The sequence below is a fragment of the Tachypleus tridentatus genome, chromosome 13 (assembly GCF_004210375.1).
Source record: "Tachypleus tridentatus isolate NWPU-2018 chromosome 13, ASM421037v1, whole genome shotgun sequence".
Classification (NCBI taxonomy): domain Eukaryota; kingdom Metazoa; phylum Arthropoda; class Merostomata; order Xiphosura; family Limulidae; genus Tachypleus; species Tachypleus tridentatus.
In genome coordinates, this window is record NC_134837.1 from 183,671,268 (window position 1) to 183,694,634 (window position 23,367).

Here is a 23,367-nt window from a genome sequence, read left to right on the forward strand (position 1 = left end):
AGTTTGTACCTACAAAGATAGATTAAAAGAATGCTGTACCCAAGTACATTAGGTAAAGATATTTTATACAGATGAGTGTCTATTAAAGATATTTTACACCTATCACTGTCTATTACATAAAGTTATTTTATAGCTATGAGTGTTTATCACTTGAAAAATTCAGTTTCAATTACAATCAAATTAAAATCCAGACTACTTCTTTATTTCCATCAGAAATTCTGTATAGTATGATTACAAACTAATGTATTACTTCTATTTCAAAACTTATGAAACAGTTTTATTTAATTTCAGTTGAGATTATGAACCAAAAAAGTTAAATATCAATTAGTCTGTAAGATTTTCTCCTTATTGACAGAAAGAAATAAAACTAAATTTTACAGATAATGTGTAGTTATTTTAACTCAGAATTCTGAAATATTTTTCCAATCTATTTTTATTAATTTCTGTGCAGGGAAGACAACACTTTATTACAGCTGAAACTCAAAAACAACTGCAGTTTTTCAACTGTGTTGTACTTTGTTTCATCAACAATTCATTCCTTGCTCAAAATGTAAATGACACTTTGTGAAACAAACGTTATTGAATTACAAACAAAATATTTTCATAAATATTATAATTACACAAGTTAAACAATATTCTAATCTGACAACATAACATAGCATTATTTTTCTAATATCTCTTAGTGAGCCAACACTAAACTCCTTGATTTGATTCCCTATCAAGATAGACAGTTTACTGCAGAGCTTTGCACTAAAACAAAAGTTGTCTTCTTCTATCACAATTCTTAAAATTTTGACAAAATGTTGCACTAATACTTGTCTATTAACTGTTCTATTATCTAAATCAGCTATCTCCAACATGGAGGACCATTTTATATGATTAAATAACGCACAGAAAGACACAGAATAAAAAAAAGAAAAAGCTGAGACTGTTCTATAACTGTCAGTTTTTCTGACTCTCTAAATACACGAGAAAAGTCACTAAAATAAGTTTATTATTGGCTTTTATGTATTAGATTATAACAAAATTCCATACCATTACACCTACATCTTTAAATTATAAAATTATTAAAAAAGTGCTATACCTAAGGATTCTGTTTACATCTGCCCAAATTATTTGCTTTTTAATATTTAGCTTTCACAAAAAAAATATGTTTTGATAATTAAGATACTATTGGCAATTGCATTTTGTCTTGTAAAGACTTAATAAGATAGCTGACCAATATAATAATTTGCAAATATCATACCTGATATGGGTCTTCTAAAGATGGAAAAGTGACACTGGCTTCTATCCAGCGGTCACCATGGTCACCCCAGTTTGTCCACAGTAAGTTACGTTCTTTGGTTTTAGGAACATATTGATAGATACTCAACTCATGTACATCAGACTTGAAGACACCACTTCTGTACATGTAGTGCCATAACCGGAAGCACTTGGTGCCAGTCAGGGTTGGTGAAAAAATCTTTGCATTTCGCTTGGAAGCAAGTTTTAGAGCCAAATACCAGCCACCTATTGAATATATCCAATAGCATTTCATGTATAAGTAATTATTAATAGTATGCCTGCCAACTTCATTACATTGAAAATGGTTAATGCATTTCATACAGAATCTTTTTTTTTGTACTTGATATTACTTTATTTTAATCAGAAACAGTCAGACACTTCCAAAGTAAGAATAGACAGTGACCATAACAAAAAAAACAAAAAAAATAACCAGCACTCACAAAAACTACCAAGACTCAAAGTAGCAACTGCAAAATGTAACCAAAATTTATAATATAACCACAAGGCAGTGTTTTAATATTTCTCTCTCTGGAAAGAATTTACTTTCTCGGTTATGCAAGTAGAGCAAAATGTAGGACTGAAAACTATTGCCAAATATTTACAACATATTTTATGTGTAATAATCTTAAAGCTTCAACATTGTAACCTTCTTTGTGCTGTGAATGTTTGTGATCAAACATTGGACCAGGAGCCAGATCACTTGAACCCTGCTGCATTATCCAATTAGTTCCATCTTCTGACCCTTGTTGCCACCAGCACATGTGTTTTTCAAAATCACAAAGTTCAGTTTCTTGCTGGTCTAAAAATTTGAACAATAATCTATCAGTAAATCTTTCTTTCAAGTAACAACCATTCTTTAACATTAAAACAATATATTGTTTATGTTTTTAAGCAGCCAAGAAATCTCAATTACAAATGAAGTTACTTAATACAAAAACATTATAACAACATACAAAACATTCAAATGCAGGTAGATGTCTTTATTTCTCAGACAAAATGTTTACTAAAATTGATGATATTCAAGACAATATAACAATAATGTATAGTTCTGTCAGTAATATCAAAGTATTTATTGCTATTAGTTATAAGTTTGTCCAATAAAAGGAGATATGTTCCAGTACATAATGCATCTTTGCCAATGAGCAGTGCAACTTTTTAAACAGTAAGTAATATTATAATTTTTATTTTTACATACTGTATAAACAGACCACGTACATCCGAGTACACTGCATTGTTTTTAAATATTCAAATGTTCTACATGTATACTGTTCTAATAGACTCAAAACAGTATTTTAGAAGAATGCAGAACAAATGAACGGAATATAATAATAGAAATTACCACGCATAAAAAGAAGGAATTTAGTTAGGAAAAATGTTTGTATATATTTATTGGCATGAGGAACATACTGAACCGAACACTTAAGAATACAATTGTTCAGTTCAGTACAATAAAATTTTGACACTAGGAAAGTTTGATTTTAATTATTAGCCTGACATGGCCAGGTGGGTTAAGGGGTTCGACTCACAATCTGAGGGTCGTGGGTTCAAATCCCCGTTGCTACAAACATGCTTGCCCCTTCCACCATGGGGGCATTATATTGTGATGGTCAATCCACTATTCATTGGTAAAAGAGTAGCCCAAAAGGTGGCAGTGAGTGGTGATGACTAGCTACCTTCCCTCTAGTCTTACATTGCTAAATTAGGGACAACTAGCGCAGATAGCCCTTGTGTAGCTTTGTGCAAAATTCAAAAACAATGAAAAAACAATTTTAATTATTACAACATTTTGACCCATAGCAGTGAATCATCACGAGTTAAAATTAAGCATGTAACTCTTACTTTGATGTTATTAGTCGAAATGTAACTATTAAAGTAAAAACTTGCCTACTGTAAAAGTTGATGTTATTGAATTGTTAAATTAATTTTTTTTGTTGGTTCATCTTTAAACTATATTGACATACTCCACTTCAAGATTCTGTGTGCATAATGAAACCATTATCAACTTGTTTATGATTTTAACAATTATTGACTCTGAATTATAGTGCACTATAAACTGTACTTATTTCTATGAATGTCCAATGTTATTGATAGCACACTTAGTGAGATTTGATGTTACTAAATTTACATTCTAATCATGATTTCACATGTTGCCAAATGGCTGTCTATCTCATCTTAGTTTATATACGACTTTTAACCATTTCATTACAGGTTTGGTATAATATTCTTGAGTTCGTCTATACATTTGCAAACATTAAGTATTCGCACTATACCTTTTGATGGCCCGGCATGGCCAAGCGCGTTAAGGCGTGCGACTCATAATCTGAGGGTCGCAGGTTCGCATCCCTGTCCCGCCAAACATGCTTGCCCTTCAGCCGTCAGGGCGTTGTAATGTGACGGTCAATCCCACTATTCGTTAGTAAAAGAGAAGCCCAAGAGTTGGCGGTGGGTGGTGATGACTAGCTGCCTTCCCTCTAGTCTTACACTGCTAAATTATGGACGGCTAGCACAAATAGCCCTCGAGTAGCTTTGTGCAAAATTCAAAAACAAACTATACCTTTTGATACATCTGCATCTTCACAAAATTTGGTAGGTTCTTAGTAAAGATTACAAGTATTTTGTGCACAAAAAATCTGATTTTTTAATGAAATATCTGTACTAAAGATTTTTTTATGAAAATAGTCTTTTTCTTTATTAGTCTGAGTGCAAAGTGATTTTCATGTTATGATTAAAGAAACTATTCTTCATCCCAAAAATATCAAATATTATTTGCATAATCTGTAAAACCTCCTAATACATTTCAAATGTTTTTTTTCAGCAAGATTTTTAAATTTTGTTATTTTCTACACTCTAAATAAGTGGTGGTCTGTCACTTAATGAACCACCATAAAAAAAAAGAAATATAAATTATGCATTTTTCATACTAGAATGACTACATATTATAACACAAAAACACATTTAGTCTAAGTAGACTAAGTCTCATAATGTTTTATACATATATTTTTATTATATTAACCTTCCAGTCATGCCTACGTAACATTAAATAACTTTCATTGATACAATGCATGTGTACTCATTTTGCATATCCAGTAATATAAAAATGGCCTTTAGTCTTCCCTGTGTTGGTTGTGTTTTAGTGGACTAGTATTTTGTAATATAGAGTCACATTATGAAACATTAAGTACAGTTAGTTTGTTACAAATCAAGGGTTTGGATTTGTTGTTTTTAATGCAGTTCTTTCTTGTGATTTTACTTATTGTACTATTTAACTTCATTAAAATATATTTTCACCAATAACAAAAACAATACATACACATACATACTATTATTATTAGGACTTAGAAATAAATTATTGAAACTTATTTTTCTTAAAATATAGAACCATAAATCAAGAAGTAAAGCGATTATTTCCTCCTGCTATGACCTTTGAACACAGTTGCTGCTGGACATAGGTTACTAAGCCTTTTAAAATTTTGCACATGGAGGATATTAAAGGTTTTTTAAGTTTTATTTATACAGTTTAATAACCAATAAATCATAAATAACTACATTGATACCATAGAATTTCACTATAATTTATTAAGATTAGCAACTAACATGTATTTAGATTTTAAAAAAGATGAAACTTTAGCAGACTAAAGAAACAGCCTACCTCCATAAAAACTTGGATCGAAAGAACATGGCCTTTTACAGATTAAAATGGCTGCAAAAACCACTCTAGAAACATACTAAGCTGTTGATTGATTATTCACATGTCATATACTGTAGTAAGAGTACATGAGGGGTTGTTTCAAGGAATGGAAAGAATTGAACATAACCACCACGTTTGATTCGGTACATAAGCCATACCTCAACAAAATAAGATACAAGGTTCTTATTTTATATTCTAACTTGTTAATATCAGTAATTTGAGTTTCTAATTTGTACAAAACTACAGACTTAGTATTTTGACATCACAAACATCTAATTTTAAAAAGTGCTGCATTCAACACACCAGATGAGTCACTAAAATCTATATTTAGATGTGTTATTTTAGTATTTACTTTGAAATTAAGAAATTAACTCACATAGAATATTAAAGTTTGAACTATAATCGACAATTTAATTCCAAACTTATTGACATAAAACAGTAGTTCAATAAAATTTTGAATGCAGGTTAACAAATCTATTGACCTGGCCTTTAACCTGTGACCTGTTGGGAAAGGTTTAATTAAACTCTAACTTCAAAAAACACAATAAATTTTAAGTTTTATGTCAACAGAAGAATACCAATGGAAATGAAATTAGTGTTACAAAGATACTTGAAAAATGTGACAATCTACACAATGTCCAGAATGTCAGTACTTATGAAAAATGTGGCAATCTACATATACAGATGTCCAAAGTGTCAGTAGTCCATGTTCAATGTGACAAAGAAATTATAAAATAGCAGGTGTGTGATCAAAATCCACAGAATCAGAACAGAAAACTTATTTGGGAGGAATTCTACAGGCTAGATGCAGTCCTAAATATTAAACTAGTGCATTATAGCAGAGGAAAAGCAGTGTGAAGGTTCAGTGTGAAACATTGACTAATAATCTCAAGATGATAAATGCTTACAGCTAGACGATATGCAGGCAAATCAAATTCTTTGTCAAAGACTCTAATAATTAAATATTTACAATGGACTGAATTTGTTCTTAAAGATTCAGAGCCTAAATAGTTATATATCATTAATTACATAGACATTCACTGCACTACTTATTGTTCTTATTGAGAACTTTTGGCCACCTTACTATAGATTTCATCAGTCAACTGAACAACTGACTGAAACAACTTTCAGACTACCCTGTATATTCAGTATGCTTATAAAAACTATCCTTAAAACACAAGTATGCTTCATGTCTCAACATAAGCGAGTGCTGTTTCAAAAATGTTCACTAGACACAGTTTGTGGCAATTCCACAACAGAAGGGTTTATGCAAATTCGTGTTTTACAGATTTGAGAAGACAAGTATTCTAATTATGCCTTGAAGAATAATATCATAATAAATATACTTTAAATCCTTGTACGTATGCGCATGTAAACGCATAAATACATTTTTAAAATCACAGCCAATACATTTAATTTTAATTCAAATATCAAACAAACTTTGCTAACACATTCAAAAATCTAAGTAACACAACAACTACTCACCATATTCACACACTTCATTTTCAATGGTTACATCATCAATAGCAATATGAAACTGATAACCGCTACCACTCTGCACAGCCTCGAAAACCACCTACACACAAAATGTAAAAAGTTTACATTAATTTAAACTGACCTAATACCCACAAGTAACTGCAAAAATACTTTTCCAAACAGAAGAATCAATATTTTACACTAACATAAGTGTAGCCAAGTATTAACTAATATTTCTGACTGTACCTTAGGCACAGCATGAAAAATAAAGCTGGACAATTAACTCAGTATAACTAAGAGCACCTGTAAAATTAATTTGTGCTACATAAAATAATCAAGCAATGTCAAGAAAATAGTCAACTAATCCAAATCAGTTTTCGATTACTCCAACTAACCAAGTAAGTGAAATTTTTACCTTACAATTTTTTCTTATTACTTTTGATTAATTCAAGGTTTTTTTTTTTGTTTGTTTGTTTTTTAAACTTGGTTATAGTTAAGCAGAAAGCTACACAATGGGCTATCTGTGCTCTGCCCACCAGGTACACTTAAACCCAGTTTCTAGTGTTGTAAGTCTGCAGATATGCTGTTGTGCCACCTGGGGTGGGGGCAATTAATTCCAGATGATTTAATTTAACTGAATGTTCATGTGGTCAGTTCAATGGACCCATCTGGTATTGGAGAAGTAACATTCACAATGTGTATTTTCATAAGTTATGCTAGCTTTTACTCAAAAGGTGTGAATCTGTTGTACACAAAATACTAAAGATGTGTATGTGTGTGAAATGTAAAAATAAGTCTTGAATTGCACTTTGACAAGTTGGAATGTAAGACAATGTTTTGTGTGAAGAAAAATTTTTTTTTTACTCATAAACCAGAATATCACCTAGGAAAATTGAAACATTGTTCCCTGCTTTATTAGTAAACATGTTAAAACCCATACCAGCCATTCTGAGATGTATTTTTATTTCAAGTGGGTTTTTCTTATTATCAAGAAAAATATTTTTGTCAATCATAGAGTTTCTATTTATATAACTCAACAACAATGGATGTCTAAAGTTTTTATAATATCCCTAAACTCTGACTGTTATTTTCTCAACTCTCACAAGACCTTTAAATAAAATGTTCAAAAGATACATTTCTTGAGTGGATTTTTTTATTTAACTTTATTATAATGTCTCAACCACTGGTGCAGCCATCATCAGGTAACTATTGTGTTTTGTGTGATATACATGACCTATTACAAAACCAGCAACATAAAGTGACAGAAAATGTTCATAACTCTGAATCAAGTGCACAATACTTTGATCCACAACTGTGCATATAGGACTAACTTATTTGTGGCATGACCCAGGAAAATAATCAACTAATCAAAATCAGCATTTCCAATTATTACTATTTACGATTAGTCTGAACATCAAAATCACATGTTGAAACCACTGATTAAATAAATGTAATTAATTAAAGAACTTGGTTGTAAACTGATTCGAAAATTGTACTAAATCATTCATACCTAATAAAAAACAACAGATTAAGTGTGTGTATAGTGCACTTTTAAATAGGGGGGACCCATTATTTTAAGAGCAGTTAAACTATAATTTTAAATACCCAAATTAGGAAAATTTTATTATATTTGTGGTTTCAGCCACTAGATGACTTCACATTGTGTTTATTATTTCAGTCACATATATAGATAGATAGATACATACATACACACACACTATATCCATTACATTAAAAAAAAATTACAGTTTTTTACTAGTTAATTATTTTTGTAGTTGTAATACTATCCAAACCTGGGTATCTGTGTCATTTTCTAAGAACAATGGAATAGAAGCCTCCATCCACCTGTCTCCATGTGCTCCAAATCTGCTCCAAATAGTAGTTCCACAATTAGAACCTCTGCACAAATACACTTGTAGCTTCCCATAGGAGTCACTTTGGTGGAGGTGGTACCAAAACCTAAGGCACATTTGCATCTCTACTTTTGTGTTTATTACAGGTGAAAGGAGTCTTGTGGTGTCACCTGGTTTTGATGAACTAGCAGCATTTGTAACCATGTAGTATCCATCTGAAAAGATGTTGGACATCCATGAGCATATTGATTATGGTAAATATTGAGTAGACAAACAGAACTGAATAAGATAACAGATAGTTTGCATTCAATGAAGCTAGAGAAATTATATATAAAATCTAATTTTTCATTTTACTCAACTGTAAAAATCAACCCAATTTTCTTCAACCAAATTTCTTTGTTTTGCATATCATGTAACATTTAATCTGTGAGTTTGAAACCTTACAGTCATTATAATTTACAAAAGTCAATACAATCAATACTTATGTATCAATGAAGAGTACTTGCTTTACAGAAACAAATTCAACTTCACTTATTACCTTCACTGTTTTGACTGACACAAGAATAGGTGTGATCATTATATGGTCCAGAGTTCTTTGAAGCTCTCCAATGGGTGGCACCACGCTGAACTGACCAATGAAATTTTGAATCTTGTGAACGAGTCCATCCACACAATCCATAATCAAAAGTGCAGCTCACAGTTGTGGAATCTATAAAGTATAACAAACTCTAAATTATTACAATACTTCCTTGTATAATAACAAACATGTGATAATTTTAAATGTGCCCATTAATAGTACAATAATTTAACTTTTAATGCAAAGACAAAGTAAACAGTGCATTTACTTATTTAAAAATCAATAAATATGTTTCATATTTTGAACTCATTTCACCTGTGGTTCAAATTTAAATTGTAATAAACTTTATCAAAAATAACTCTCCACTGAATCTTCAGTGATAAATCATTTCAGCTGAAAGGAAAAGAAAACCATTTACCAGTGCGTTTGAAACATCAATGATCATATTATGTTTTAATATATGTGAAATATAACAAGAAAAGAAATACTTGAATACATATTTATAAAAACTTTGCAGTTTGTAAAAAAAAGATTTTTTCACTCTTCATGAAGTATTCAAATTACCTGTCATTGTTGCTCTACAAATGTGTGCACTTTTGCTTGAAATTAAAATACTTTTATAACAATAATTGGGCTTTGGAAGTTTTCTGATAAATTTAAAAATATATTTTCAACGTTGATGCTGTAAGTCAAAATTTGTATAATTCTTCACCCTTATGAAAAATATTTAAAGACAAAATTCATAGTTCCATTCCTTTCAATAATGTGGTCAATTTTAAAAATTGTTCTACTTAAGAAAAATTAAACAATCCAAAGACAATTAACAGAGTTGAAAAACAAACCATTGTGTATCAAAAATTAAGTTGATTTGTAAATTCACACCTACTTTACAATTATAAACAAAACAGACCTAAAACCTGTACCAAGAAAACACTTTTCTTCTGAAATAAAGATGAAATAGACCTAGAGTAGTTTGAAAGATGGAAAAACTACTTTTCATATCACTCTTTTGTCTTTATAACCTATATGACCAGTAACATACCTGCTAGATTAAAACAAAGGTTTCAGTTGGCATCCTTGAACACAGAAATATGTTACTGATATTGCTCCAATGTCTGTTATGGATTAAAACTATTATAGGTATACATGTATATAATTTAAGGAAAATAAGGGACATATTGGCCTATCTAGATCATCCCATCTTCTAAACTAAACTTTAAAAATTAAAATAAAACATTCAAAGCCAACCCTCAACTTCCCTTAGATTACTTGTGTATACCACATCTGAAAACAATCTGTTCCATACCTATGGAGAAAAGCATACTTTAGGGACTTTATAAAGATATGTTAAAAATGTTTTTGGATTTCAGTATTTCATATCTGCTAAAAATTGTGAAATTAATTAACTTTTATTACTCTGACAAAAACTGAATTAAAATAAAAAATATTCCATTATGGACAAGACACAGAATACATAGATTCCACCTTCATCAGCACAATGTCCAAAATAATTTTGAAACATGAAAAACAAATTACACCTTATTAATAATAATAGTATTACTTGTTATAAGTTTTTCAGATTTATTCATAAGAGTAATTTCCAAAATTTACAAACATACACACATATATATCTACAGGTGTATCTTGAATAAACATTTAGCCTTAGTATCCTCACCTTCAACACAAGCTCCATTCAGTATGTTAATTCCATCTAAAGCAATGTCAGCAACAACTGTAGGAAAGGACTCGGTGCCTTTAATGCCTTCAAACACAACCTATAAAGCAGAGATCCAAAGCATGTTTATTGTATGTCTTGTGAAAGCATTGTGAATGTTTACTAAATCTCACAATGTGTCAAACATTCACACTGGTCTTACTCATGGACTGAAACACTATTTCAACTTGGGTGGCTTAAATTCCTTTAAACAGACTTAGAAAAGTAATTATAAGACAGACTTCTATAAGGTCTATATGCCTAATTATAAGCTGGCTTAAGTGTTATTAATGAGCTCAGTAGAGCATGGGAAACAACACTGCTGAAGAGTTTTGGTCATTTAATTCAGTGTTGATGGTTTTTAAACTGTGTTGTTGTGTTGTAACAATTAAACTTTAAAATTAACTAAACATATCAACAAATCTAATATAAAATTAAAAAATAAAACAAGTATTTATAACACTAGTAATCAATATTTTGAACAAGTGATATATACATGTACAGCATATATTTCAAAGATAAACTGCCATACTTTACATTCTGGACAAACATGTGGAAACTGACACATCAGTCATCAAATACACTGATGAAGTGGAGAGATGTGTTCAAGATTAATAACATTAATATCCTTCTACTTAACACAAGCACAACAATGGATGTTTAATCAAACAACAATAGTTAAATTGACATCAAGTAATTTGCATAGAAGTACAGGTAAATTACAACACATTGCCATAACAGTAAATCATGTTGAACAGCAATTACAGTTTGTGTTGCTAACAAATAACAGTATTTGTAAACATGATCAAGACAAAAAGCTTTACTAACAGTTGTTTAAGTAAAAAAAACTAACAATAATTAATGTAAACTGTCCTAAATTACAATTAATTAGATCATACTGTTACCATGACAGTATTACAATTACTACTGGTTAATATCACCACAAACTGTACCAAACTTACAACAATGTAAATAATTTACGGACAAACTTTGCAGTACTCAGGTCATACTGAACATCAGTTAGGTATCCACAGGAAACTATTCTAGCAACAAAATTATAGTACTAAAATAAGATGAGAATTCAGAGTAGCAGTGTCCAAAATCTTCAGGACACTCTCTGAAAATCTGATGAGTTCTGACAATAAAAGATGTTGCATTTTTCTTTTACTCATTTTATTTTAATCATGCTAAATCATAATAAAATATAACAGTATTTCCAACTAGCTTTAAATAATAGAAGGAAATATAACAAGTTAAAGATTAAAAAATGTTATTCATATTAAAGAGCAATGATGTATGAATAGTTCTGATATTTTGTATTAAAATGTCATTTTTAGTTTGTACAAATATCTGTCAAGTATCATTTATTCACAATTAAGAATGTCTTTTTTTTTACAATATTTTTGAGAGAAATTTTTAACTGTCTGTTATATATTTCAGTGTACATTGTACATGGCATTTCTGTAACCTTGCATACAACTTATAAGTCAGAGTTCAAAATAATAAAATCACCAGGTCTTTACAATAAAAGTAACTACCTTATTCAAAGAAGATGGAGGCGTCTTCATTGTAACATTAATACGAATCCATCTCTGATCTTGGTGACCAAAGGTTGTCCATACCGGAATGCTGACACTGTTATTATGGGAATTAGTCACATACACTTTTAGTTCATGAGGAAAAACATCTTTGGAGTTTACCATATAGTATGAAAACTGAAGACAATTTATACCACTAAAGAGCAGCCAAGGACTAACAAGTAATGCCACCTGGTGGCCTGCAGCATTTCTTCTTTGTGTACCTTCCATGTAGACATACCAACCACCTAAAATTTTTTTTTTCATAAAAATAACTGGTGAAGTATGGATACAAACAACAAAAGGAAGAAAGACAAAAAACACTTTGGATGTTTTAAATATTTTCTTTATATTAAACAAATTTCAACTTACACTTTTATATACTTCTAAACTATCTCAGACATGGGTATCACACTACATTTTTGAATCATGTAATTTTCAAACATTATGTACAAATATAATGAATTTTATTTGCTACAAATTGAAAATCCAACATAATAAGATGGGGTAAACTTATGCCAGAATCCACTGAAACTCAGTATCAGCTATTTCTGTAATTCCTCGTGAATTATTATTGTTTATTATAATTTTCACAAAATGCACATAATGCATATCTAATTAAACATAGAGAAGATATCCATGTATAACTCACTTATCAGTCTCAAACCTAAGTCACCATCCCACTGTGGTCCAAACTGTGGGTGTGTAGTTAGAGGTCCTTGTTGGAGAACAAAATTTGTGGTGATCTTATCCCCTCCCTGAGTCCATCCACACAGGCCATCCTCAAAGTTGCAAAATAATGACAATTCTACATAACATGCACCAGGAAAGAAAGTAACAAATTTGAAAAACATTTTTCCCAAACACCTAAAGTAACAACAGTGTTGCATTTCATAGTTAAAACTGTAATTTATTTGTTTTACCAACATGTTATAATATACTAGTTGACAAATTTTTACAAAAGTACTACAAATAATTAAGCATTTAAAGCATCCAAATGGAACTATGGTGCTTTTAATTCTTCCTTTGGAGAGTGTTTAATACACATTTTTGTTGTATTACATACACCTTTCCATCTAGATTTAATTACTTATATTGATTTACTTAGACGCTAGGCCTGGTAAGGAAAAAAACCAAAAACAACAACATCAGAAAATTTTCAAGAATTCCTTTGGTTAAACAAGAATAACTATTATTGTTATCAGAGTAAATCAGGATGAGAGGTTTATGTTAATGCTTTCATCAAGATAAAATTTATATTGTGATGTCAAAGGCTTTATATCATTGACATTAACGGATTAATTGACCTAACCTACATTTTTACTTCAAAGTTCATAAACTTGTTTTTGTCCCTTTCTAAACTAGAGCTTCCACAATAAACTGAAACATTTTTAGACACATTACTGAAAACTTTAGCAATTATAGATAATACACACAATCATATTAGTCTAAATTTGTGATACAGCCCTTTTAGTCAAGTATTTGCTCAAAAAAGTTACATCCATACCTTCTGTACATGAATCATTAGTTAATGACACAGCATCAAGGGCAATATCTCCTGCCTTGCCATCATAACTAATTACTGCTTCAAAAACAATCTACAATATACAAAAATAATATTTTCAGTGAAATAAACAGAACAAATTTTTAAAAATTCAATTTCGTTTCTACAGCCAGACATACAATTAAACTCAAATACAAAAAAACCTACACACACATCCAAAACTTGAGGAATACCCAAGGTTACTGGATGGTCTTCAAAAACAGTTCTTTGCAACTTTCAAACTTTAATTAGAGCTATGTAAGGCATCTTTCAAAAACTTTCCATTTAAAAAATATGTATACAAAATGTTTCAAAGTGTCATGTTAACAAGAAACGTAACCTTGATGAACAAGTTTACTTATGTTATCACTTTGGAAGTAATGCTTCACTCCTTTCACAAGTAACAACACCAAGTAGCTTCTCTCTTTTGCAACTTCCAACATCATAATCTAACCTTCACAATTGCAAGTATGACACTTAAATAAAACAGACAGAAAATATTATAAAAACATTATTATGTGTGTTATACTGGAATTAATTTTTTCTTTCCAACATTTGAGAATATTTAATTTCAATGTAGTTGAAATTATAGCTTAAATTATTACAAGACAAAATTAAAATACACAAAAATTTTATTAATTAAAACAGTGAAAAAAACTGTATCATGCCTTCACACTTATAGTTAGCAAAAGCTTTCCCTGAAGCCAGCGGTTTCCATGGTTACCCTTGCGACTCCAAACCTGAGTGTCTACTCCTTCTTCTGACCGAAAATAGATTCGTAGCTGTCCTACATCAGGTCCATGAAGAAAATACCAAAAGCTAAGGCACTTGGTTTCCCCTGTATTCACAGTGATAGTTGAACTTACAATCCGAGTGTAGTCATTGGTACGATGGCTGTATATGCTCATGTACAAGTAATGTCCATCTATAAATGTTTAAAATATTTTGGAAATCTTATTACATGGTTTGAAAGCACAAACTGAAATGTACCATAAATGATCACTTCAAAATTTTCCTCTTGAGAAATTATCATCCAAACAAATATATTTCTCATTCTTAACACAGAACCTTTTGAAATGCCTTGGAGCTTGTAAGGACCAAAGGTAGAGTGGCTTGTGATATCCTTGTCAATAAAAAATCAAGTAACAATTGTTAAAATCAAATGATGTCACAAACAATAAACAATTTTCTGGTTGGCAGAAACACATCTGCCAACTTGTATCTTTTCTTTTAGACTTGTGCACTTATCAACCCTATCACATCAACTTAGACATAAATAATCATATTATGTTCCCTTAAATTGGACACATAACTAAAAAGATTTATTAGACTTCACACTTCTAATGCAAGACTCAAAACAAATGCACAACTTGCTTTGCCCTAAGGCAAGCTTTGGGGCACAAGAAATAAAATTTCTATTTCTTTATTTAATTTGTTTATTTATATAAAGATTTCATAGGATAATATTATTGGTACAATTAACAGTTTTATTTCTGGAACAAGAGTTAGAAAATATTTATCTGCAAAAGTATTATCCAAATTCACAAAGCAACACAGAATCCAACAACATAAGTAAAACATACAAAATAAAAACTTTCTTTAAAACTATAATAAATTTCTCTTTTCCTTGTGTAAAGTTTTTTGAATGCACCTCTAAATAACTCTGCATTATCTATAAATTAAACAGGGAACTGACAAATTATCTATAAGATATTAAATAGTTAGTGAGCCCAGCATGGCCAGGTAGTTAAGTAATTCCGACTCTATATCTGAGGGTCACCGGTTTGAATCCCACCACACCAAACTTGCTCATCCTTCCAGCTGTGTAGGTGTTTTAATGTGACAGTAAATCCTGGGGTATACATTAGTAAAATAGTAGCCCAAGAGTTGACAGTGTGTGTTGATGACTAGCTGCATTCTTTCTAGTCTTACACTTATAAATTAGGGACTGATAGCACAGATAGCTCTGATGTAACTTTGTTAAAAAATTCAAAACCAAACAACTATTGTAGTTCAACTACCATAAAAATGATAAATACCAACCTCCATCAACATCCGAGAGAGGACGGAAGCTTCCACCACCAGCATTGATGTGCCACAGCCTCCAACTAACATAGACTCCTAGGTGATCCAAAAACCAGCCACATGTACCAAAGTCAAAACTACAACTAACAGCAGTGGAAGCTAAATCAAAAGATGAAAAAACAGAAATCAAATGTATTGAAATAATATTGAATATTTCAAAAATTAAATGTTTTGTTTTTTTAAGGAAAAGAAACTATATTAATTGTTTTCACTAATTTTTATATGGAAAATAGTAATGTTAGAATGAAAAACAAGGACATATTTTATAAATCAACTTTTGTTTATCACACATTATGTATATATTTAAATATTGAGTTTTATTAACCATTTAATTCCAGAACATTACTAATCTATAGATCAAGCTATCCATTTTACTGATTACTCTCTTATTTTGAACATTTTGACAAGAGACTTTTGGTTACTTCCAGTGACCACAAAATACAAAACACAAACTATATTCATTTCCATGTGTGAATGGATCTTAAAAATTAGATTTAAATTAAAAGAGCTATCCTCCTTGATAAAATATTCAGCCAAAATTACCAACTATCATTTATGTACTTTATTCAAATTATGTAAGTCCATCAGTCATCAACTATAGTTGGTCATTTAACTAGCATTTACAGTTTTTTATTAGATATTAGAAAATACCATCTGAGCAGGTTCCATTGTCAATTAAAATTCCATCCACAGCTGCTGTGCCCATTGGATTAGAGGTTGCATTTCCTTTGAATGCAATCTGGAAAGCACAAAATGTAATAATTATACTTTCTTTATTTTTAAATATAAAGAATATACGAGATAGATACACATTAGTTTTGATTTTTTTAATATTGTTTCATCTATACTTCAGTTATAGTCTGGGTTCAGTTCTCTGTTTAAAACACATTTAAAACACTTCAGCTTAATGGACCACATAAAAATGTGTAAAATGAACCAATTTAGTTCATATCTTGAAAATTCTTAAATATCCTCACATTTCAGTATTAAACTTTTCAAACCTTCTCCCTATTTCCAAAGTGTATTTCATTTTATTTTCAAAGAATAACAAGGGACCAACCGGTACTTCAACCTATCACATTTATTACTGTTCTTCTACAAAGATGACTTCTCTTCTTATATTCAACTTTAATTTCTTAAATGTTCACCCAATCTCCCTCTTATTTCTAGAATAATGTAGCTTCCACAACACTAACTATAGATCTTACAACTTCATTTGTTGTTGTTTTTACTGTCTATACATATTAGCATGGTAAAGAACAAATGCAGTTTTATGACCTACTGTTACAGGTGTTTTGAGCTTAAAAGAATAAGAGGTTTATTGTACCACATATAACACACAAACAGTGTGTTATTACTAGTGGTAAGCTCTAGAGGATTTTAGTTTGTATCAACAGAAATATAGAAAAATAAGCTTAAAGAGGTTGTAATTTCATTGTATAGGTCACTATTTAAGTCATATTTGGAGTATTGTGTTCAGTCTTGAGCTCCTTGACCTTATTACACTGAATTGTTCAAAGGGGTTCAGAGAAAGGTTATTATAATGGTGCTAGGGAGGAAGGAGTCATCATACAAAGACAATAAAATCCATCAAACTGTTTTTTTCTTGAGAAAAGAAGAATTAGAGAAGATCTGATTGAAGTATTTAACATTGCAAAGGGTTGATGCATCATCTTTTTTGCATATTTAACAGTGAGAATAGCAGGATTAGGGGCAAATATAAATTCTGTAAAGTAAGTCATCTTTAGCTAAGATACTTTTATCTTTCTAACAAAGTTTTTGACCTCTGGAAAAGGTTGCTTCTGGACACTGTGGAAGCAATAAATTTAAGTGAAAGGTTAATAACCATATGAATGTTATGGGCCAGCTTTAAAGATATTTATCTTTTTAATTAATTTATTTAACAGTTTTAGTTTAGTTTAGAGGATGAGACAGCCAAGAGAGGTCAACAGGTCCCTAAACATCATATTACTTTCAAAAGAAATAAGTTTACAGGAAATAATTTACATATTCACATATCACTTTTCCCATAAATCAACTAACTACAGTAAAACGTCTTACATACATAATTCCCTTCAGTTTAGACTAGTATAAAAACAAATAAACATCTTATAAGTATAATCCAATAACTTATAAAGTTAGTTAGTGAGTTAAAAACTTTTTGTCTGTGTGAAATAAGTTTGGTAATAAATATTTATTTTACAGTACTAATAGCAAAATTTCCTGTATAGGTTTTATAGTATAAGGTTAGAAAAAACTAATTTTGTGATTCTTACTTGAAAAGGTCTTCCATCTCCAGCAATTGAAACTTCCGCCTTAAGCCACCGATCATCATGGGCACCCCACGACTCCCACAGCCGCTCTTTAACGGTATTATTTTCCCATAATTCAACGGCCAGAGAAGTAAAATAAATGTTAGTAGAATACAAACTGTGGAGATGGTACCAGAACCTTAGACATCTAGCTTCTCCAACAGCTAGATTTAGTTCTTTGCTCAAAATGAAAGCTTTTTGTAGTGAGCCTGAAAACTTGTCAACGTAGATATACCATCCTCCTGTTCCTGTGAAACGAGTGAAAATTAACTTCTTAATTGTAAAGTATTTTCATTTTAATATTAACAAAGGACGATACCAAAGCCTGTGATAATATTTCAGTTACTGAATTATATTCGCGTTATTTTCTACAGCAAAAGTTCCAATAAATATAATTCCAACTGATGCAGATCATCGAAGTCATAAAGCGGGATAGTATGTGGTAGTGCGTGTGATAAGTAATTTCTCGTTTTAATATTTGAACCGTTTTCTATTTCAGTGCTTTTTAAATTATTTATACAGTTATCTTGTATTTGGCGTGGGGGAGATTTTAACGAGAAGCGATAAATAACGACTGGTATTTTCATAAATATTTAGTAAATAATTTGAATGATATAAAACACAAGTCGAGCAACCCACGAGTAAATTGTTCATTGATAACTGAGTATGGTGGAGAAGTTTGGTGTTAACTGAATTAAAGAGATTGGTAGTCGGTTTGTTTGTTGCCTCATTTATGTGAATTTTGAGTTTATGTTTTGAACGAAGTACAAGATGCGCAAGAATTATAAAATTGTATTTGTATTTATTGCAAAGCTACTATGTTTATCTGCCTTATTTTAAACTACTAACCAGAGAAAAGGCACCCATTAACAACCCTACCACCGACCATGCACAGAGAGGGAGCGGTACTCTAAGGCTTTCGAGAAATGCTGAATGGATTCCATGATGGTGATTGGCTCCTACTGCACGAGCATACAAATAAGGTAAAAAAGAAATACCGAAGGGAATTTATGATAGTTATTGGCTCCCACTGCACAAGTGAACAAATAAGGCCTACGAGAAATAATGAACGAAATCTAATCACATTAATGATATACAGTTTCCAATTAGAAATTAATTAAAAACAAAAGAAGCACATAAAAACAGAAAACAACAAAGATGCATCCGGCAAAACTAATGCTTATGAAGAACAGCAGTGAGTTGTTTCAGTACCAAGAAGTACAACGTTGAGCATTTATCATAAATAGCAGATTAGAAAGCTTCATTGACACGAAAAATTAGTACATTCGAATTAAAAAGGTGTGTGTGTTTTCTTATAGCGAAGCCACACCAGGTTATCTGCTGTGCACACTGAAGGAAATCGAGCTCCTCGTTTTAGCATTGTAAACCTGAAGAATAAACTGTCCCACTAGGGGTGGAAAGGAAATATCAAGAAAAATATACATGTAAAAACGGCTCGTTTGGGTTGAGAAAAATGTTTACATAGAGGAGCGAACAACGTTTCGACCTTCTTCGATCATCGTCAGGTTCACAGGTTGACGATGATCGAAGAAGGTCGAAACGTTGTTCGCTCCTCTACATAAAAAGTTTTCTCAACCCAAACGAGCCGTTTTTACATATATATTTTTCTCTACAAGTGGGTTTTCTCGACATCACTGATTATTAATATCAAGAAAAGCAGACATATATCAAATAAATAGAAGGGCGTGTCTGTGGATCGATGTTTGTGTGCGTGTATGTGACCACCATAGATTCAAGAGGAAAGGTCCTGGAAACCTTAAATTTTTCACCCACACTAAGTGGATCCTGAGGGTGTGCACCTGGGTGTTACTTACGCACATTTTGTAATGAGGCAAGATAGCGAAAAAACACAGAAATAAAGTGGTTCGTTATATAACAACTTCTAATATGTAGAAAAGCCGGTGAGTTTAGGTAACAAAGCATTCAAACAATAGTCTTTTATCCTATGTCGCTTAACAACAAAAGTTTTTTGTTTTTAATTTCGCGCAAAGCTACGCGAGGGCTATCTGCCCTAGCCGTCCTTAATTTAGCAGTGTAAGACTAGAAGGAAGGCAGCTAGTCATCACTTCTCACCGCCAACTCTTGGGCTACTCTTTTACCAACGAATAGTGGGATTGACCGTATTATTATAACGCCCCCACGGCTGAAAGGGCGAGCATGTTTGGTGCGGCGGGGATTCGAACATGCAACCCTCGGATTACGAGTCGAACGCCTTAACCCACCTGGCCATGCCAGGCCAACAACAAATTATTTACGTTATGCTTTTATGCTCAAATGGGTTCATAATTCACACACACTGTCATCCCAATAACCCGAGTGCAGCCAGGTACTTTCGCTAGTATATAATATTATCTAAGGTGTCAAATACAATCTTATTTTTTATATTTGTATGCGTGTTTTCTTATAGCAAAGCCACATCAGGCTGTCTGCCGAGTTCACCGATTTTTTTATATTTACTGTCGTGGAAGTGGTAATACAATATTAGAAGTAGTTTTTCAGTTTAGTATACGTGATACTAACTTAATTGGTCTTTTTATTATGTGCAACTCCCTAATAGTTTAGCAGTAAGTCTGAGGACTCATATCACTAAAAATCGGGTTTCGATACTTACGGTGGGCAGAGTACGGGTAGTTCATTGTGTAATTTTAAACTTAACACAAAATAATCAAATAATTATTATATGCAACTTAGTATTTCGATGGGCTCAATGGTAAGCTTGAGAGATTATAACAAAATTTGTGGTTCGATTCCATTTTGTAACCATAAGCTTAATAATAAACAAACAAAACATATAGCTTAAGAAACATAAACAACCTTTTGAGCCACTGTCCGGTCCAAAAAATTTTTTCTCAATTCTTCGTTCCCACGTAGATCCACGATTTATGACCCAGGTGGAGTCTGTCACGTGGTCGTAGCTCCAACCGCAAAACCCTTCCTCAAAGTCACAACTAACTGGATCTTCGACTGGAAAAATAAGAAGGTTAACATTCCCCAAAATAATTAACCAATCTAAAAGATACATCAACTTTCTCCTTTTAATTCATTGTTATGGAAATTGGGATATGGGTAATGTGGTCTGAAATACACATTACTGGCTACAGTATATATATGATGGAGTCATACAATCGTGTTTTAGTCATCACTTTGACGTGGTCCAAATAGTTAAAAAACAAACTTCATCTGGATTATTACTCATAGTCAGAGCTCAAAAAATGCATTTGAATGTTTTTTCTTACATTGAAGATAATTGGACAAATGAAAGCCAGCCAATCACATCAAACTGTTTCAATTTGACCATAGTGATCCCAATTGTTTCAACATTGTAGTATGTAAATGCTACGGACCTCACTTTCTTACGCTCTGCAATTTTTCCAAATTTTATTTGTATTAAACTTATTAAATCTACTCGGGCTAAGCGCTAAATTCAACCTCAGGTGTTATTCTTTGTAAGAAAGAGGTCAAGGAACCTGTTTATTGATTCTTGGAATATTTTTGAAAATCTTTGGAGAATCGCATTTAGACTTTCACTTAAATCAGTGATAACTGATTTTTTGTAAATCGTGAATGCATTTTAGGGTTTCTAAACCAATTTTGCCTCGCTTCCGAAGAAACCATAACTTCATGTTGGTTTTCAGCATTCTTCAGTCAGCTGAGCCCCTCAGTGTTAAGTGGTAAGTTTGTTTAGAATTAAGCTCAAAGCTACATAATGGGCTGTTTGTGCTCTGCCCATTACGGGTATAAAAACCTGGTTTCTAATATTGTGGGTCTGCAGACATATCGCTGTGCTACTGGGGGACTCAAGTGGTAAGTCTGTAGGCTTACGACGCTAAAAATCGAGTTTCAGTACCCTTGTTGGGCAGTGCATAGATATATCATTGTGTAGCTTTGCGCTTAATTACAACAACCCAATTAACAAATAACAAAATAATCAGCTGACCTTGTGTATTCAACTATTTCATAATGCAACAGTCCATCGCTACTCGATCAGTCATTCTTTTATTTTAACTTTTTTTTTAATCCACCTTCAATGACATATCTTGTCTCTTTCATTCCATTTATAACAAATAACCACACCTGTTTTTCTGAATACTAGGTCCTCGAATTTCCAAGTGTTGCAAATATAGTGCAAATGGGTTTAATCTGTAAGCCAGTGGTATGGTTGTTTGAACACCTGAACAAGGCAGGTCATCATATACGATATAAGTATTTGAATAATACTTTCTTTTATGGATTACAAAATATATCACCACATCTGATACTGGTTGCCATGTCTATTCTGTATACCAGACGCTCAAAGTGAGCAACAAGATAATTCTCATGTTTCCAAGACGACGTAAGGTGAACCAACATCATGTAAAAGAGTATTACTTTTATAGGTGAGTCAAGCTTCGCCCTGCAACCAAATAACAGGCCTGTACTCATTTAGAGTTTTACTGATGGTGGAACATACTAAATATTTCGACAAAACATTGGGCTGTCTCCTTCAGGTACGTATGATCTGTAGGTGAGCAACACTGGTAGAAAGACGAAAGATACAAAGACTTGATCTAAAGAAAATGGTGTCACCAGGTAACAGGATTATAGATAAAAGTGAAGTCTAGTCAAGTGTACGAGTCGCGAATAAACTTAGCCAAATATGGCTGGCTTTGTTAGGACAATTACCACGGTTTAGTAAGAGATCGCTTGCTTTGATGATTTTTACGGTTTTTATTTCGCCTAGGCAAACTCTATTATACAACCTTACAACCGCAAAAATGGCTAAATCTTGATAATAGACCTAGCAACATCAGCCATATTTGGCTAAATTTATTCACCGCTCGTACACGTGACTAGACTTTACCTTTATCTATAATCCTGTTACTTGGTAACACCGTTTCCTTTAGATTAAATCTTTGTACCAGTGTTGCTTACATACAGGTCATACCGGAAGAAGACAGCCAATGTTTTGTCAACACGTAATATCATCTACCATCAATAAAACTCTTCGTTATGCTGTTGAAACATGTCGTATGTTACAGTATCAATAAAACTCTTCGTTATGCTGTTGAAACATGTCGCATGTTACACCATCAATAAAACTCTTCGTTATGCTGATACATGGTTGTTTTGTGGCTTAATGCCAGAGACGGTAGAAATCACATCTCATGACACTGTGTTTCTACTTGCTGGTTAGAGATTAATGGGTGGTAACCCACAAACCATCCTTCTTGAAGTATAAGAAGAAAAAAAACTGACCA

General features: G+C 31.8%; 1 protein-coding gene across 1 annotated transcript in view; it reads right to left on the bottom strand.

Moving 5' to 3' along the window:
* LOC143236747 (MAM and LDL-receptor class A domain-containing protein 1-like) overlaps positions 1-23,367 on the bottom strand; it is a 121,705-nt gene that overhangs the window by 62,207 nt on the left and 36,131 nt on the right. The window contains exons 13-26 of the mRNA XM_076475233.1: positions 20,945-21,094; positions 18,074-18,357; positions 16,449-16,536; positions 15,756-15,896; positions 14,381-14,637; positions 13,677-13,767; positions 12,822-12,977; positions 12,131-12,417; positions 10,554-10,653; positions 8,840-9,010; positions 8,242-8,516; positions 6,458-6,548; positions 1,931-2,083; positions 1,247-1,509 (exon numbers count right to left, since the gene is read on the bottom strand). Coding sequence (XP_076331348.1) covers positions 1,247-1,509; positions 1,931-2,083; positions 6,458-6,548; positions 8,242-8,516; positions 8,840-9,010; positions 10,554-10,653; positions 12,131-12,417; positions 12,822-12,977; positions 13,677-13,767; positions 14,381-14,637; positions 15,756-15,896; positions 16,449-16,536; positions 18,074-18,357; positions 20,945-21,094 — 2,507 coding nt within the window. The remainder of the gene's footprint in view (positions 1-1,246; positions 1,510-1,930; positions 2,084-6,457; positions 6,549-8,241; positions 8,517-8,839; positions 9,011-10,553; positions 10,654-12,130; positions 12,418-12,821; positions 12,978-13,676; positions 13,768-14,380; positions 14,638-15,755; positions 15,897-16,448; positions 16,537-18,073; positions 18,358-20,944; positions 21,095-23,367) is intronic.